At 39.6% G+C, this 17,803-nt stretch overlaps 3 protein-coding genes across 3 annotated transcripts in view; 1 reads left to right on the plus strand and 2 right to left on the minus strand.

Annotated features, from left to right (window-relative positions):
• Window positions 1–1,922: 1,922 nt before the first annotated feature.
• LOC109411220 (uncharacterized) lies at window positions 1,923–13,834 on the plus strand. The gene is made up of 6 exons (XM_062856977.1): window positions 1,923–2,345; window positions 2,423–2,549; window positions 2,635–2,841; window positions 2,903–3,028; window positions 3,090–3,200; window positions 13,262–13,834. Exons 1-6 carry the CDS (start codon window positions 2,318–2,320, stop codon window positions 13,713–13,715), a joined length of 1,053 nt encoding a protein of 350 aa, XP_062712961.1. The 5' UTR covers window positions 1,923–2,317; the 3' UTR covers window positions 13,716–13,834.
• On the minus strand, window positions 13,732–15,405 carry LOC115262196 (intraflagellar transport protein 46 homolog). The gene is made up of 3 exons (XM_029864540.2): window positions 14,750–15,405; window positions 14,271–14,690; window positions 13,732–14,211 (listed from the first exon to the last, which is right to left on the minus strand). The coding sequence occupies exons 1-3, from the start codon at window positions 15,080–15,082 to the stop codon at window positions 13,786–13,788; spliced, it is 1,179 nt and encodes a 392-aa protein (XP_029720400.2). The 5' UTR covers window positions 15,083–15,405; the 3' UTR covers window positions 13,732–13,785.
• Window positions 15,406–15,539: 134 nt separating this feature from the next.
• LOC115262200 (vam6/Vps39-like protein) overlaps window positions 15,540–17,803 on the minus strand; it is a 31,479-nt gene continuing 29,215 nt past the window's right edge. Inside the window, exons 5-6 of the mRNA XM_029864542.2 lie at window positions 16,341–17,251; window positions 15,540–16,285 (exon numbers count right to left, since the gene is read on the minus strand). Of these exons, the coding sequence (XP_029720402.2) occupies window positions 15,589–16,285; window positions 16,341–17,251 (1,608 nt within the window). The 3' untranslated portion in view covers window positions 15,540–15,588. The remainder of the gene's footprint in view (window positions 16,286–16,340; window positions 17,252–17,803) is intronic.

Raw genomic sequence — 17,803 nt, forward strand, 5'->3', positions numbered from 1 at the left:
TTCGATGTTATGTTAACTCGTCTAAGACGGAGTATTATTGCTGTGTGCGTTCAAGATGCAAACGGTGCCCAAATGCGCTCCAAACGCGGTAACACAGTGTTACCAAAGACAACATAGCAACCATAATCAAAACCACCGCCAACCTAGGATTCAAAAGCTCCCACTGACATCGGGTTACTTGTTAGAAAATCTTACCGCATTTGGTCCTCCCGCATTTGATATTTGCATTTCGAATGCACACAGCAATATATCTGTAGTATAGATCGCCGTAGGCAAATTACTCAACTAGTCGATGATATCAAAGAATTAGCATAAAATATGCAGGGTTGTCCAATATGCTCCGATGGGTGTCCATTTCGCCCCGTACCTTTCCTACCAGCCCTAAGAAAACACGGTTTACAATTCATTATTTCTTCACAATAATGACATTCTACCAGCTGTAAATGATTGAAATACGAAGGGAACAAGCTAAAGCTGTAAGCCAACTGATAACATGTTAAGTTTTTCTTTGTTATAAAGGCCTAACGTACTCATTGCTTAGGGTGTCCATTATGCCCTTAATCCCCCTATGTATTAGAATTTTGTTTCATCTACCTTCAGTCCTTAGTGTATGTATGATCCACCTTGCTCCCTTTATGAATAATCTCTAATGGCACGAGGCCATTGAAATATTTTAAGTGTCGTGGATTTTATAAGGTTCACTTCAGATTAGTGTTCGTCAGAGATTAAACGTAATCAATTGGAATCATATTACGGGAAAATGCATTATCATGCCAGAAATAAAAACAATTCGTTAAGCAATTATCAAAGCTGTGATTCCCCGCATCTTTTAATCAAATTAGACTGTACAGTCTGAAATGAACGCCAGCATTGACTACATTCGCTCTAGGCTGCACTTAAGCAGGCGACCCGGATTCATCGACGTATTCGTTAAAGCTAACAAAGAAATCCCTTATCTAAAAGCCATCGTCCTCTTTTATACCCTCCGCACTAGACACAACGCCGGTGCAGCACATGCTTCCAACACAAATCCCGCGCGCCAAGATGCGGAATGATTCATCATCACGCTTGCAACTTGCATACAAGTTTGAGTCTGCTTCGCGCGCGCTACACTCAGCTGAGAGGATGTAACGCCCAGACCAGGTGGAGAAAGCAATGAAAACCATCCATCGCAGTACAATGATGCCTTTCACCGCGTCGACGAACAACTGCGCGATATTTTACAAGAGCGAGCGCATCCGCCGCAGCTGGCCACGATTGAAATGAGCAGAGCTGTAGCGGCTGAAATGTAAGTAGTCCATGGAAGATTAGATTTTAACTACATAAATATGAATGAATTTCATAATATTTGGGACCATGCCATGGTAGGCCTACTATTTTAAAAATGCGATTAAAGCATGGGGACATTTTTTTCTGAACTGTCATTTTTTTTCAAGAAAATGTAAACTTTTTTCACAGACAAACAGACGTAATGAATTTCATAATATTTGGGCCATGCCATGGTAGGCCTACTATTTTGAAAATGCGATTTAAGTATGGGGACTTTTTTTTCTTCTGGCGATCTGTCATGTTACTGACTGAACTGTTATTTTTTTTTTTCAAGTAAATGTAAACTTTTTTCATAGACAAACAGACGTAACTCTTCGAATATTTTACTATTCAAATCATAGTCACGGAAACATAGTCGCCCAATGCTAAAATAACTGAGTTTGGACAACTATCAACTAGGTGGCGGTGGTGAGCAAACGTCAAAGTTGAACAAAAACGATGCCAGCGCCTTGGGTGGGTACTGGGTAGTTGGCCAACTATCAAATTTTCGAATAGACCGTTTAATCGGTTTATGATGGGAATTATTAGAGTGTTACGTATGTTGTCTGTGCTTTTTTGTTCATTCACTGTCGAGAAGCAGGCTTTGTTCTCATGGGGACGTTAAGCCAAGAAGAAGATATAAAGACAAAGAACGTGTGTTTCTAAAATATGCTTAAGAGAAGGTCATCTCTTTCGTAACAAATTGATTATCATTTTGAATGGCTTATTTTCGGAACCGCTAGGACAAGTTGCGCATCACGCGAGAATCAAGGTAAACCGGTACAACCCTATTAGCGTGCTCAGTCGAACAGAAAGCGTATAGCGCAGATAAGCTCGCGCGTTGCGTTGTGTTATCCCGTTGTGCCTCTCAAGTATGCCAGTGGAATTCTGCGCGAGCAAGTGTTCGCACACGTCGTCTCCTCCTCCAAGAAACAGGTTCTAGATTGTAAGGGTTGATCGGGTTGACGTCAACGCAAAAAGTGACTTATTTAGGGTTTAAAAAACAAACATGGGTTCCGAAATGGATGCTCAGAAAAGTATGAATCAAACGCAGCCAGCCGAGCGAATGAAAGTGCCTAATAAACTTTCTCTTCCCATTCCACCGTCGTTGCAGATGACGATCAGCCAAACAGCTATCTGCAAGGCCTACTCGGAGATGGTGCGAAAACGCAAGTGGATGTTGATGTTGATGCGTATGAACTCCAATTACCACCATGGTACGAAGATGATAAGTTCAAACGGTATGTTGACATTTACCTACGCATCGAAGCGAGTCTGATTTGAATATTAATCGGATACCGATGATGATCGCTGAATGGATTTCAGGGCGCAGCGCTACTTCAAGCAGAACTTCTTCGCGATGTTTGTGGCGAAACTGTGTGGACTTTTGGTTGTGTTGGCTGTGCCCAGCATTTTGAACGTCCTCATATATACGAACCAATCTTCGACGGCGGTAACGGCCTACAGACGCTACATTGCAACCATAATGCACACCCTGAACTGGTACTACGAAGACTTACTGCCGGGAACTGCGTAAGTTGTTGTGCTTGATCCACGATCCAGAGCATTCTAACTGAGTTTCAGTGCATTCTAGAGCGTGGAAATCGATTGCATTCGTGAGAAGAGGTCACGTTGCAGCCAGCAAGAGGAGCAGTGCCAAATTGGCGGGCAGAATTGTGTCCCAGAAGGACATGGCCGTGACACAGTTTGGATTTGTTGGGTACGTTTGTCGAAACACTCGGTTGATAATCTGTTCTAAAACTGAGATGGTTCAATCCTAGGTACACCGTATTGTGCTACAAGAAGCTGGGAATTGTCTACAATAAGGAAGACATGGAAGCGTTGGTTCATTTCTGGAGAGTCATTGGGTACATGATCGGAATTCATGATCGGTGAGTATTTGTATTGGATTATGTTGTTCGTTTTTACAGAAGCCATTGCATTGTTTACTCACTATGCCACTTATGCCACACTATGTCACACTCCTCTCTTCAACGCGTGGCGTAATTTATGAATGCTGCCTTTGAGTAAAATAATCACTACAGAGTTAAAAAAGTGTTGCAAGTTACCCCACTTGACGGTACTCTCGGACTGTCCGAAATTCTTCGAAATGAGCAAATCACACAAACATACATTAATGCACGCTTATCGATTGAGATATTACAGCGAAAATGAGCGGTGATTGATTTCGGCGAATTCTCACTAATCTCTGCCGCTGCTTTTATATCAGCAACATTTGAACTTCTTTGTTGTTTCTACATTAAAAACTTAATTTCATTTCATTTCTATCACAATTCTCTTACACACAAAAAAATCTGAAAGTTATACTTGAAAGACATAACCAATAATGGTCTAAGACTGCATAAGTCTCATTGCAAATCATTTTTATGTTTCATCGTTTTTGTCTAATAGGGTAGCGAACCACTTGGGCAGCGGCCGGTATTTTGGGCACTCTTCGCTATAGCTCAGTCAATACCAAACCAATTGACTCAACATTTTTTACACGGCTAGATACTATACGTATCTCATCGCGTTTCAAAAATTGTGTCAATTAGTTCAGAATTGGCTGAGTTAAAGCAGAAAAATGTCCAAAATAGGACCCCTGCCGAGATGGTTCCACTTCCCTACAATAATTTTGAGAGTTTTAACCGTAGACAACGATGCGCATTCTAAACTCGATAGCAGTATTTGATAAGAATTAATGTTTAAATGAAACAGTTTTTTATTCTATAATATCGTGATCATAAAATCACAAAACAATAGGGTTGCATCTTGAATCAAAGAACACAAATATGTAAAACGTCGGTTTACACTGAAAAGTTAAGCGATTGATTACCATCAACGGGTGATCAGTCGATCAACTTTTCAGTGCAATCTGATGTTTGGTTAGTCAGATTTGTGCTCTTGAAAATTCCTTAAGTAATTGTGCTAGTTGATGTTCCATAGAAGATTCACATCATGCGGCATGCAGCATTATGCTAATGTATTCCGTGTGGCAAGCTATCCATAGTTTGTCACCGCTAGTTGCACGTGTTCACGTACTTCCTCGCAGAAGCAATGATGAGTGAGATGACATTTGCATGTTTAGACAGATAGTACTTAGGGTCACATATTTGACCAACGACAAATCAATGCGCTTACATCTGGTTTGACTTAATTAAAATTTCATTATATTCATTCAAGCAGTTGCTTTGTGGTGAATGATTTTTTTTCACCTATCACTGGAAATTTGTCGCTAAAAGTGACTCAAAACTTCCGATAATACTTTCGACCACCACAAAAAAAAATGTTACAGTGATTAATTTAGGTTCCGGTTACTTGATTCGTTTCATAATTTAGTTGAATTATAAGTAATATGTCATGTATATCGGGTATTCAATGAAAAAGGAAGTCAATAATGAATGTGGCGAAACTAGCATGCCAAAAAGGAAATGTTAATCTTCACTTTGGATCTTCCAATTTTCAACACACTGAACATTGAATTTGCTATGAAGGTCATGTGTTATTTATTTTCCAGCATATTCATTTTTCTTTTTTTAATGAACAAGAGCCAGCGTAAATTTCTATGTAGCTTACAAAGCGTTTAAAACAGTTTTTGCTGTTGCGAGAATTGGGTTGTTTAGTGAATGAAATTTTGCTATTTTCTATAGTCTAATTGAAAGAGCTCATTTTTCTGAGTATACCATGATTTTATTGGATTTCAATACCTTTGTTTTGATGGTTAAATTAACAAAACAGTTTTAATTTTCGTGGATAGAATGACAGTTCAATCGATAAAGTGACAGTTCGACCCGAACAAAAAATTTTCCCCATACAAACTTTAAATGCATTTTAAAAATAGTTCCAGGACTCCAAAAATTATGGAATTTTGGATTTCGGCTAATCTTTGGACGGAGAGTCCGATTATAAAATAATCCGGATACCCCCAAAGAACCCAATTAATAGACTTTTAAACTAGCGACATTTTATGCGATTAGCGTGAGATATTTTAGGCAAAAAATCTTGAGGAATTCCAAGCGGAAATTATATTTAGGAATCACAGAAAATACCCGGAAAGAATTTATGTGGATTATTCAGCGAAGCTCTTAATTTTCTTCGTAGGATTCGTGTGAAATCCTTGGAACCTTGCAATACAAGGGCGTAGACAGAGGGGGCGGGGGGGGCCGTGCCCCCTCCCCCTGGCCGGCAGATTTTTGTTTAATTCGAGCCGCCTCAAAGATTATCAATAATTCTAGAGTTCCAGAAAAAAAATATTTAAAAAAACTACTCTCTAGCCTATTCTAATAATTGAGGTTTTTATACACAATCATTAAGTCTTTTTTCTTGAGAATCACAGAAAATTTCGCCAAGTATTTCTTTAAGAGATCCGCTTCAATCTTATCATAGAGTTAAACCAAATAACAAGCTTGGTTGAATGGTTAAATTTTGTGATGTTTATTCAATTCATGGAATATAAAAACAGCGTGCCAAGTATCCGGTAGGGCAGAAGAAGGAATTTGTATAATTATACGCTGCTTTAGTGTGCATTTATGTTATTATTATTATTGGCTCTTTATTATGGGGATTTTCAGCCCGAGGCTGGTTCATCCCCGCATGAATTTATGTGCTACTGCTACACAATTTTTTACTTGTATTCAATTCAAACAAACGTCATGCTGAGAGAATAATACCTGGAATTTCTTTACAAATTCTCTCAAGAACATCTCTAGAAATTCCTTCAGGAACTTCTCCAGGGATTCTTTCAGAAATTCCTCAAGGGACATGTCCAGGAGTCTCTCTTTCGTGAATTCTTCCATGAACATCTTGCAGGGTTCAGATAGTTATTTTATTCAGGGTTTGTTCCAAGAAATGCTCCCACGTTTCCTTCAGATTTTTTACTAATTCTGCAAGGATACATCGATGAATTCCTTCAGGAATTTTCCATAGCTTCTTTCAATGATTCTAGTATGGATTGCTCCAGAGAGTTTTTCAAGGACTCCTCTATGGGTTTCACCAGACACTCCTCCGGGAATTTCTCCTAGGATATCTTCAGAAGTTCCTCCAATGATTGTTCCAGTGCTTTTTTCGATGATTCTTCCAGGAATTTCCAGAAGTTCCTTAAATCATTGTACAAAACATTCTTTTGGGAGTCCATCCAAAGATTCCAACAATAATTTGTCCAAAAATTATTGCAGACATGGATGCCTTCTTTTTTTCCTACAGAAATTCTTCCAGGAATTTGTGAGGAAGCTTTCCTGGGATTTCCTAAGGAATTCCTCATGGGATTGCTCCAGGATTTTTGCTCACAGAATTCTTCTGGAGATTCCTCTAGATATTCATCCAGTAATTCTTTCAAGAATTTCTCTCGTGATTTCTCTAGAGATTTCTCCAGAAATTTCCACAGAAATACCACTAGGAACTCCTCCATTTATTCCTCCGGGATGTTTTCTAGGAATTTCCCCAGGAACTTCACCAGGATTGCTACCAGGAAATACCCCAGGAGTTTCTTCGGGAATTCCTTCCGGAATACTCCTGGCATCCTTCAGGAATTATGCCAGCAATTCGTCCAGGAATTTCTCCTGGGAATCCTCTAGGGATTTCTTCAGAGATTCTTCCAGAAATTTCTCCAGGAATACCTTCAAGAAATTTTCAGGGATTCTCACAGACATTCCTCCAGAAATTACTACAGGAATTACTTCAGGGATTTCTCCAAGAATTTTTCGAGGGATATTCCCAGAGATTCCACCAGGGAATCCTCCAGAAATTCCTCCAAGGGTTCTTTCAGGAAATCCTCCTGGAATTTCTCAAGGGATTTTTTATTGTTTTATTTTTCATAACGTCCGTACTTGATCAAAGTCTGTTTCGCGGCTTGTATATACTCTCCCACAGTTATTAACTGAGAGATTTTCTCTAACACAATAACGATTTTTCATTTCTGAATCGTGTGTTAGGTAAAAACTTACTCTATGCTAAATATGTCAAGGAAATCTCCTTTACTAAAAGTTCTTATACCGACCGGTAATTGAACCCGTCACCTTCAGAACGGTCGTGTTGAATACCAATGCATTTTGAAATGTATAATAAAGAAACTATCTTCCTGCTTCTTTTGACTTTAAAATGTTGTAATCCAAAAGATTTGAATACACGTGTTCTTGAACCTGACAGAGTTTCAATTTCCTGCTAGGGTAACTAAGGGTATTATCGGCAGGTTTGTTCTCTACATCATGGGGGTTTTTGTGGGCCAGAATGCTTGAAATTTGGACGTATAACTCAACTAAAGGACAACAGGTTTTAAATAAGCCCCATGACGAAGAGAACAAAACTGCCGAACATACGTAAGTTCCCCTATTTCATTATTTATTTTTGAAAATATCGTGACATGGTAAGGTAGAAATTACTGGCGCCTTAAGCCTGGAACACATAGCGTCCGTTCCGCGGGGTTTGCGTTTTTGACAGTTTTTCAATGAGAAATCTGTCAAACTACTGTCACGCACACCCAAACGTATGCATTGTGTGGGGAACTTCAGTCTAAGTTGGTACTACTTACCAATTGGTATATTATATTATATTAATTGATTAATTATATATTAATAGTATATTAATATACCTCTTCCTCTTAGACTTTTACCCAGTTCAAACTATTATCATAATAGGGTATTGGTTCCCTTATTAAGCATGTGGCGCCCATTTTCATCCCACGAAAAACAAAGGATTGAAGCGCTCTTTGGTTTGTTTCTTATTTTGTATTTTTTGTTTGAAGTGAGCAACTATGAAACAAAAAAAATTCTAATTAATCCACCTAGCGGTGATGGTGCCTTTCTCGTGCTTTAAAATATCCTTTCAACAAAACTCGAGCGACATGTTGATGACACTGACATAAATACAAAATGAAAACTGCTTGCTAAATCTACTCAATATGGATACATTTTATATTAGCATAACATCCAATATTCAGAAAATATAAGACAACGATCCAAAACTCAAACCAAACAAGTGTCATGAAGCCGCAAAATTTTGAAACGTCAAACGGTCATCATTTTATGACTCCGGATATCTACCCCAACTAAACTAACCGCCATCTTGAACATTGAGACACCATCTTGGATGTTCTGGTATTCATTTTTGGACTCTGCACGTACAATTACATAAAATAGTCACCGTATTGAATTTTGGCATGTCGTTTATGATATTCTGGTTACCAGTTTTGGACGAAAACCGGCATTCTTCCCCATTCAAACTATAGTCATATTGCAGACTTTGTAAAACAGCGCACAGCTTGGGTTTTCTGATAACAAATTTTGAATTCTGGACATATTTTCATACAAAATATGCCCATAATGCAAGAATTAAAAATCCTATAAAATGGGCACTAACTTGAACACTGGGCCATTATCTTGGACTTTGTACCGCTATCTTGGATACTCTGGTGGACTCCGAACATATTTCCCATACCAAATACAGTTATTTTACGTAGTTTTAGAGCTCAAAATTCCTTAAAACAGCCACCATCTTCTTTAGACGCGATCAAATTCTTATTTTTCCATTCAACGTTGACCCATCCTGCTATAAATTTACACCTTAGGAATCTGAAATGGTACGATTTGATGAGATCGCTTTAGTTTTGTCTATATTTTGTTCGCATACACATATGAGAACTTAGACCTATTCGTCACTGTTGTTCATACCTAATGTTTATCAGGCCATTAAACAAAGCCACAATTTATTTTTTTCACACGAACGTTGGTTCTGCTACACAACCGCTAGTCTCTAATGTGATCTAAGGCTATTTTCTTGATAAACGTTCATTAGATTATCAAAAAATCTGCGATCTGATGTGTCGTATGTATGGGTTTGGTTCATTTTTATATTTGGTAATTTCCGGTGGGATAGCCGGATCTGATTCCATGAGTCATGGACCATGACACTACCGGTTGTCCCAATTATGGTCTGAGAGTATTTTATTGCTATTTATTCACCTTTACCTAATCACCGCGATTTGATATATCGCATGAATGCTTCACTTTTACTTCTAACCACTTTCGAAGCCACAGCTGAACCTGCAACACTACCGGGAATCTAGTGTGGTCTGACCCTATTTTTCCATCAGGTTGTCGATAAGTCGTGATCAGTCTTGTTAGAGATCACAGTCATTTGAACCTTTTCGTCGATATTCGGCTTCCTTTGTCTCCGACATTCGCAACACAAGCAATCAAACTACTGTTCGAAACAAAAATGTGAAACGAATGCATTTCACCACGATAGCGGCTTCGGGAGACGGTTCGGTTTTTGTTATTCCTGTCTTCTTCCATAATAAGAGCTATGTTGCCCATCTGTGTGTCGTATTCAATGCAACATGCAATAATAAACTAATATTAACATTCATAATCGGAATTGGCTGAAAATCTATGCGTAAAGCTAGAATTAGACACATGTCATCGTGTCAGATGACATTGATTTGACCCTTTCTTATGTTTATTGATCTTCGTTCTACTGCTCGTGTTGTGTGTAGGTAAGAGGTAACGATAGCGCACGAATGTAACAAAGCCGACTGACACCCGACTGCGGCAACGAAATGAAGTGAAAAGTGTCGAATGTTTACAAGACTGGTCGTGATTTGATGTACCGCATCCATGGGTTTGGTTAAATTTTACATTTTACTACCCGAATCTGATTCCGGGTAACTACCGGCTGAACCAAATATGGCCTAACATTATTGTCTTTTCAACTGCTCATCGGTTAACCAAAAACGCTGCAAATTGAATGTGTTTGCAGGGTTTGACAATTTCGATGGGACTCTCAGAACCAATTCTGGAGCACTACCAGTTGTCTTTAGTGAGACGTAAGGCTATTTTCTAGCTAACTGTTCATCAGGTTATCGCAAAAGCCACGATTTGATGTGTCACATGCCTGGCTTTGGTTTACTTTTACATTTGGCCTCTTCCGGCCACTCAAAACCGATTCCGAAACACTTGCTGGCCGTTCATTAGGTAATATAAAAAGTCGTCATTTGATGAGACGCTTTGGTTTGTTTCTCTTTCAGATTTAACCACTTCGGCAACAGCACGCTACTTGCAAGGAAACTATTTAAAGTATACTTTATCTAGAGAAAAAAACGTCTGATCAATTTCGACCCGAAGATCAATTTGAACCCGGTTTACGGTAAAGTATATGAAGATTCGCGTTTTCCCCCGCGTTTTCGCTTTGTAACACTACGTTTACGTTTGAAACTTTATTTGAAATTAATGGAAAATCTTATAACAAACTATGAATAACATCTAACCAATATTAATATCAAATAGCACTGAACGGCTATCAAGTAAGCCCGGCTCATCCAACAAGCTATCGTGCTCCAATCGTCTCATCTGTTTGCAACCGGAGAGTGTACTTTGTGCAAGTCGTTGTCCAGGGTTGAAGGCAGAAAGGGGTTTCAAAGTTGATGATGTTTTGACTGCTACAGCCTTGATACTATTGCTGTGAAAAGTTGCTGCGAAAGCATTCGTTCCTGAGTTCCACTAATCTGATTCATACATTTCTAAATAAACTGATACTAAATTAACTAGGGGCTCTGTAGGGTAGTACGGGGCAAGATAAGCACCCTAAGGATCACGTTGAGTTTATTGAAAGTTAACACAATTTTTCAAAGTACCTCTCAGTAGTTCTTTTCTATATCATGTTTTATACCACCCATAAACATGGCAGGGTTCAAAATTACAATAAGGATGATTTATCTGACTTAACAAAAAATATATTTTATGTTTAAACATGCTGCGGGGCAAGACGAGCACCCCTACGGGGCAAGAAGAGCACAAAATCAAAATATTTTAACTATAAATTGGCCATACAGTGATCGAAATAAAAAATCTTGTTTATTGCTATGGTATCACGTTCTAAAATGATCAGTTTTCTTTTTCGATTATTAAAAAAATGGCTGGTTTTTAATACTTTATACAAAATGACCCGAAAAGCAATTAAAGAGTAGCCTATTTTTAGAAATTAACGCAACCAAACAGTTGCAGAGAATACGGAAACCTTTGTTCGGCACTTTTGAGTGGATTACAATAATTTCAAAACATTTTCTATATTCCCATCAGGGGTGCTCATTAGCGTGGGTCATCGGAACCGTTTTCTCTGGTCAAAGCTTTTTTGGTTCCATTTCGTGTCCTGAGTATCTGTGCAAAATTTTAGCGCGATCGGTTGCGTCTACACTTTGCGCATTGCAATTGAAATTTGTATGGGATTTTGTATGGGAAAACATGCTTTTTTTCATTTTTGTCATAAGTTGAAAATGTTTGTCTGAAACTTTTTAACCGATAGCCTTTTTAAAATGATAGCCTATGATGTTCTGAAAAACTTTGTTGAAGACCTCAAAGCGATCCGATGCCTGTGAAAATAGTTATAACTAGGGACAATGGAAATTCGCGGCAAAATTTCTCAAATTTCGCGGGCTACCCATTGTGAATTTCGCGGTAATTTCGCGGACTCATATTTTAAGGTGAAACGGGACGCCGTGTTTTTTTTCCTATCTTGCCTCTCTTTCTAACAATTTGCCTCGCGATTTTGAAGATGGTAATCTCGAGACCTATCGCACTGAAGATGCTGAAAACCAATCAGCATATGCACTGCAAGTGAGCATACACAATGATAGGTTTTTGTTGCAAAATATGAAGTAGAATCTGAGATTACCATCTTAGTAGCAACAGAGCAATGGCGGATATTTTCTCGACCGTCCCGTCCGCCCTTAAACCATTTTGTTGAGAAAAACTTGAATTTTGCATTCCAAATGAAAAATATATTTGAATTTTGTGAAGCGTAATTAAAAATTCATCAAAAAAGTAACAAATTTGGTTAAAATCTGATAAGAGCATAGATATAAAATGCATTAAATTTTTATCATGCAAATAAATTATCGTAAATTACTCTACACTGTAAAAAACTAACAGTCAATTTCTGCTTAAAAGTTTGAAATTAATGGCAATTTGTAGGATGTTTTCTCAAATTTGCCAGATTTCGCGGCATTTCGTGGGATATAACAAATTACGCGGCCAAGACCCAATTTTGCGGATTTCGCGGCATCCGCGAATGTCGCGAATTTCCATTGTCCCTAGTTATAACCAACGAACCGCATGTATGTGTTTATGTTTTAACATGTAAAGGAATAACAATAGCAACAAAATCATGCTGTTTCGGCAAGCAATGCCAACGCTATAACTTTTTTCATAAGCTTCAGATCACTTCGCAGTCTTCGACAAAGTTTTTCAGGACAACATAGGCTATGTTTTCACTTTATTGGTTACATGGTTTTAGAAAAATTCTAGCTTGTCATGAGAGAAATGCATAAAAGTGTGTTTTCCCATGTAAAATCCCATACAAACTTCAAACGCGGTGCGCAAAACGTAGACATAACCGATCGTGCCCAAATTTTGCACACTTATTTGGGTCCTGAAATGGGACCAAAAAAGCTTTGATCTGATGGGATACCATTGAATTTTTCATTTTTCCATATAAACGATGACCCACTCTAGTGCTCATCTTGCCCCTTTATAGGGAAATTGAATAAATTTTAACGTATGTTTCAAGAAAATATTTGCTAATGCAAGTTAAAATGCTTTGCAGTAAGCTAGTAATGTTCGCTGATAATCAATATTATGGTAAAAATTTGATTCCAAAAATCTTATTTTATTCTGATGATTTCTCATAAGAAAATGCTAAAAATCCATGCTATTGACTAATTTGACGATATTTTTCAATTCGTTCGTTATGAGGTACCGTTTATTGTAAACCTGATAACAGGATGAACTTTATTCTAACGGATTATGCAGTTGTTTGGACAAAATTCATCATAAAAGTAGTAAAACAGAGGGGTGCTCATGTTGCCCCGAGTGGCCGTCTTGCTCCGTCCTACCATAGTAACCACTACAAATAATAAATATCACATTCTACTCGTTAACTTATCTACCTACTGCCTTATTTCCAGTTACAACCTCTGTACCGACAACCTAGCCGCCACCGAGGATCGAATGAGGCAAGTGCAGGAACACATCTTGAGGCCCGCTCTTCTGACCCAGACGGAGAATTTCGAGAAGATGGGCAGAGCGTTGATCGATGGCTTGTGGTGCTTCAACCCGTTCCTGGACTTTGATGCGTTTCTGTTCATGACGGCGCGACTCACCGGCGTACCCGGCTATCATTACTGGACAGAAGAACTGCCTTCGCCGGATAGCGAAACCAAGTACGGAAGCTTTAGCCGATACAGTCGGTTCATCTTGTACTTCCTGCTGCTGGTTCATGAAGTGTGGTTGACTTCAACTCTCTTCAGGTGGTACCTAAACAGCCAGATGGTTATGTCAAGGTTCCTTATTACGTACTTCCCGTTCTTGGCTATCTTCAAGTTCGGCATCGGTGACTCTTACGTTCGGATATTGAAATAGATCACACGAGGCTAGCTCCAGTTGATTTCTTAAAACTTTATTTTATTTAAGTAGGTTCCTTAGGTAGTGATTAAACGTTACCCTGTTGTTTTACTGCTAAATACAAATTAAAAAGATTATACAGCGCCTGAATATATCCCGCTTGTCCGCTACTTTCCTGCACTGGAATATCAAAAATGTTGCAAATAATCTCAATATATCGACTCAGCGAACAGTCCAAGTTGGCCGAGGGAAACCCAACCGTGTCGAGCATTTTTTCAATCTCCTCTGGCCATTCCGACATTAGGTTGTCAATGTTCACCACCGATCGGAGCGAATTTATGTTCTGAACCGATTGACTCGCTTTGAGCGATTGCATTTCCGTTATCCAGCGGTCGATATCCTTGGATGATTTTGCAATCGCAGAAGGCGTCTCCAAGGGTTTTGTAAAAATGGATCGCATTTTCATCTGCAGCAGCACACGGTCACTTTGATCGCCACATGGTTCGTCCAAGGTCTGTGATAGAGGTAGGTTTATACTTCTAGGAAATAAATTGTTCGTTGATGACAACTCACCTCCAAGCCAAGCTTTTTGATATGATCCGTAAGAACTTTCTTTTTATCCTCGTTAATGAAAGGTGGAGAGGAAACTTTCAAAAAAGCGTCAATATCTCCAACCGACGGAATAAAATCCGGTACGAAGATTTTCAGCTTGTAATCGATGTTGACACGCTGCGGCGAAAAACGGGTAATGTATTGGAACAATTCCTTCACCTCACTGGGTGCTTCAATATTCTCGTAGAACTTTGGGTTGAATTCTTTTTCCTCGACCAAGCTTTTCGGTAATTCTTTCTCGTCCTCGGAAACACTCGCGCTACTATCCGTCAAGGAGTCATGCTTCTGCAGACTTTCTCGTTTCTTGAAGATGGCGTTAGGCTTACCGGCGATGACCTTCGTCAATTCCTGGTCCACATCATCGATCGGTTTGGGATCTTTCTACGCAGGGAAACTCACAATTATCCACGGTTATGAAGCCACAATGCAGCAAATCTCACCTTCGCAACCGGAAGCGGATCGTCTTCCGGTGGATCTTCGTTCACAAACTGCAGCGAGCTGGAAACGTCCAAATCCGGCGGCGGGCTATCATCGATTTCGCGTCCATTTTTAATCTCGTACATTTCGTCGTACTGATCCATGTTGGCTGTGCGAAATCTTTGATCGAAGTAAGTTGGGTTGTTTGAATGCAAACAATACGTCGCCATGGAAACGGTTTGCGCAAACAAGCGGCGGTATATTTGGTTTTCATCCATATGTTTGTACCTGCGTAAATGCGTACGTAATATCAACAGATATGTGCTATACTGCCCCCACTCGCATAACAGTCCCATATGAATAGGAAACCCAGCAAAGATGGGACTGTTATGCGAGTGGGGCAGTATAGATGCTATATAATAATCAAGTAGGCCACGGTATGTCTAGGCGAAAGGCTCTTGATCGATTTTAATTCTTCAAATTAAAGTGACAAGATGAAAATTTCCCAACGTGTCTTTTTAACCGACAGACCTACTGTAATGATGTCTTCAGGAAAGTTTATTTTTTATGTTTGGCCTTTTTGATAATCTGAGCATCGCTTTAACAGCAGATAAAAACATTCTCCAGCATGATGCCATGTATCATAACATGCTACAAATCGTAAAAAAGCAACTGTGTTCTTCTTATTTTTGGTACGTAATGCTTGGTGAGCTCATTCCATTTATCTTATGTGCTACGTACGTTTCTTCATATTTCAAATTTGCTCGGAAATGATATTACTAATGTTAAACGAAAGGTAACAAGAACAAAACATCAGATATATTAGTATTTATTCAGTATTGATATATGTTTCTAAGCCAGCTTAAATCTTATCTTGACACGAATAATGCACGATATTGCCCTCCGGCGTCCGTACAAACGCACTTTGGTAGCTGAACTTTTTCTTACACACCGGACAAACGCTCAGTTCCGTCACCAAAAAGTGCTTCGATTCGTAGTGAATCTTTTGCTCGTGGGTCTGTAAATGCTCTGCATAGCACAGCCCCTTCAAAATCTGCGTCTTTCGCTTCTTCTCCAGATGGTGGTTCAGTGCGATCTCCAGGAAGTTTTTGATCGACATCAACGGAATGTTGTCCGGCAGGATTTGCAACACCGCGTACGGATTGATCTTTTTGGCGTTGATTTCCATGATTGCCAGTACGGTGTCGATGTCCGGTTTGAGACACCGCGGGTGCAACTCTACGTCGCTGTACGGTGGATTCGTGGGAGGTGTGAGGATCGTCTTGATCAGCGTAACGTAGACGTCGCAGCTTTTCGGATCATCGGCGTCGTACATCTGATCGCAATACTCGACAGCTTTATCAAAGTCACCCAGGATTTGGACGAAAATGGCCAATACCTTTTCGTGCTTTCCTAGGCGCCCCAGGATGGTGGCACGTGCTTCGAACAGATCAGTGTACGGAAAATCACCCAATACTTTCTCGGCGTGGTAGTATTTGGACTTCTTCAGGAATGTTAGCAACTTGCTGTTGATGGTATCTCGAGCGGTTTTCTTTTGACTGGAAATAAACCAACATAAAGCATATACTTTTAAAGGTTAGAGAGAATACTTACACATCGTTTTCAACATCGGCATCATTCTTCAGTGCGATCAGCTTCTCCCGGTACTGTTGAATCAAAATATTGTGGAACAATGCTTTTTCCTCGTTCCATACGTTTATTATGTGTTCCAAATACCGAATGACCAGTCCCTTGTGATCCTTCAACAGAAAATCTAAAACTTCAGCTCTCGGCAGACTCTCAACTTCTGGAACATCCTCGATGAAAATCTTCAAGCCATCGTCGGGATATTTCTCCAGAACCCAACCGGCAAATTCAAATATCAAGAACTTGTGTTCGTTTCCCAGATGTTGCAGATACTGAATGGTGCGATCGTGCCCGTAGAGCGGCGACCCTGGCACTTCAGCTTGAGCCTGTAGAAGCTGGAGCGCCCGTTTGTGTTGGCCTTTGGTTTGATAGAGAATGATCAACTCCACGTACTTGTCGTACTTCTTCAGCACTCGTTCCGATTCCTCCAGATAGCAATAGTTCATGCGCAGCACCGATGCCACCATGGAATCGTTCGTCTGCAGGTAACACTTGAGCAACGTGGTATCGATGATCGATAGCAGTGCGGAAATGTTCTTCCCAGCGGATAGCTTCGAATCGGTTTTGTTGATCAAGTCCTGCCGAAGATTGTACCGAATTTCGGTGAGGTAATCGATCAACGCCAACAGGCCATTCTCGATGTCCTTCTCGTCGAGAACCGGCGCCGGTTTTTTGGAGTACGAACTGAGCTTATTTTTGCCACTGTCTGGCAGGAGATCGGGAAACAGTCTGATCACATCGATCGGATCGGTGTTTAGTTTGGAAAACTCCTTCATTGAATCGCGGAAGTATTTGTTCACGAAGAGGTTGTAGGCGTGACGCGTTTGAATTTCGTTGATTTTGGTCATTTTGAATTCTGGACTCTCGTCGGAGATGTTCTGAAAAAAAGGGATTATGTAGTAAAATTGTCCAAACAACCCAGCCAACACACGATCGCATATGATGTTGAATAGGATGCTTCCTATTTAGCATCCTATTCTACATAATATACGACTTCGTGTTGGCTGGGAATGTTTTATGAAAGGGGATGCTGGTTGCTGATAATGATGAATTGGGTTCTTAAAGGGTATCCAGATTATTGCATAATCGGAATCTCCGTCCAAAAATTAGTCGAAATAAAAAATTTCATCATTTTTGGTGCCCGGGAACAATTTTTAAAATGCATTTGAAGTTTGTATGGGGAAAATTTTTTGTGCGGGGTGAACTGTCATTTAATCGATTGAACTGTCATTCTATCCATGCACGGAAATTAAAACTGTTTTGTTTATTTAACAATCAAACTATGGAATAGCAAGAGAGGTGCGATGGGTGCGGTCCGCACCGGGCCCCTGATTTCAGGGGGCCTCCAAATCAAGGAAGGTTTCTAACACGAGTTTGAATGAAGTTCTCAAAATATTGAAAGATTGCTATAAGTTCAACACTTCGCAGAA

The sequence above is a fragment of the Aedes albopictus genome, chromosome 3, assembly GCF_035046485.1.
Source record: "Aedes albopictus strain Foshan chromosome 3, AalbF5, whole genome shotgun sequence".
Taxonomy (NCBI): Eukaryota; Metazoa; Arthropoda; class Insecta; order Diptera; family Culicidae; genus Aedes; species Aedes albopictus.

Coding starts and splice junctions, on each gene's coding strand:
- LOC109411220 (XM_062856977.1), top strand. CDS start 2,318: ATGGGTTCCGAAATGGATGCTCAGAAAA. Junction 2,550..2,634: donor GAAGATGATAAGTTCAAACG/GTATGTTGACAT, acceptor AATGGATTTCAG/GGCGCAGCGCTACTTCAAGC. Junction 3,201..13,261: donor ATGATCGGAATTCATGATCG/GTGAGTATTTGT, acceptor CCTTATTTCCAG/TTACAACCTCTGTACCGACA.
- LOC115262196 (XM_029864540.2), bottom strand. CDS start 15,082: ATGGGACTGTTATGCGAGTGGGGGCAGTATAGCACATATCTGTTGATA. Junction 14,691..14,749: donor ATCCGCTTCCGGTTGCGAAG/GTGAGATTTGCT, acceptor TTCCCTGCGTAG/AAAGATCCCAAACCGATCGA. Junction 14,212..14,270: donor TCAAAAAGCTTGGCTTGGAG/GTGAGTTGTCAT, acceptor CCTCTATCACAG/ACCTTGGACGAACCATGTGG.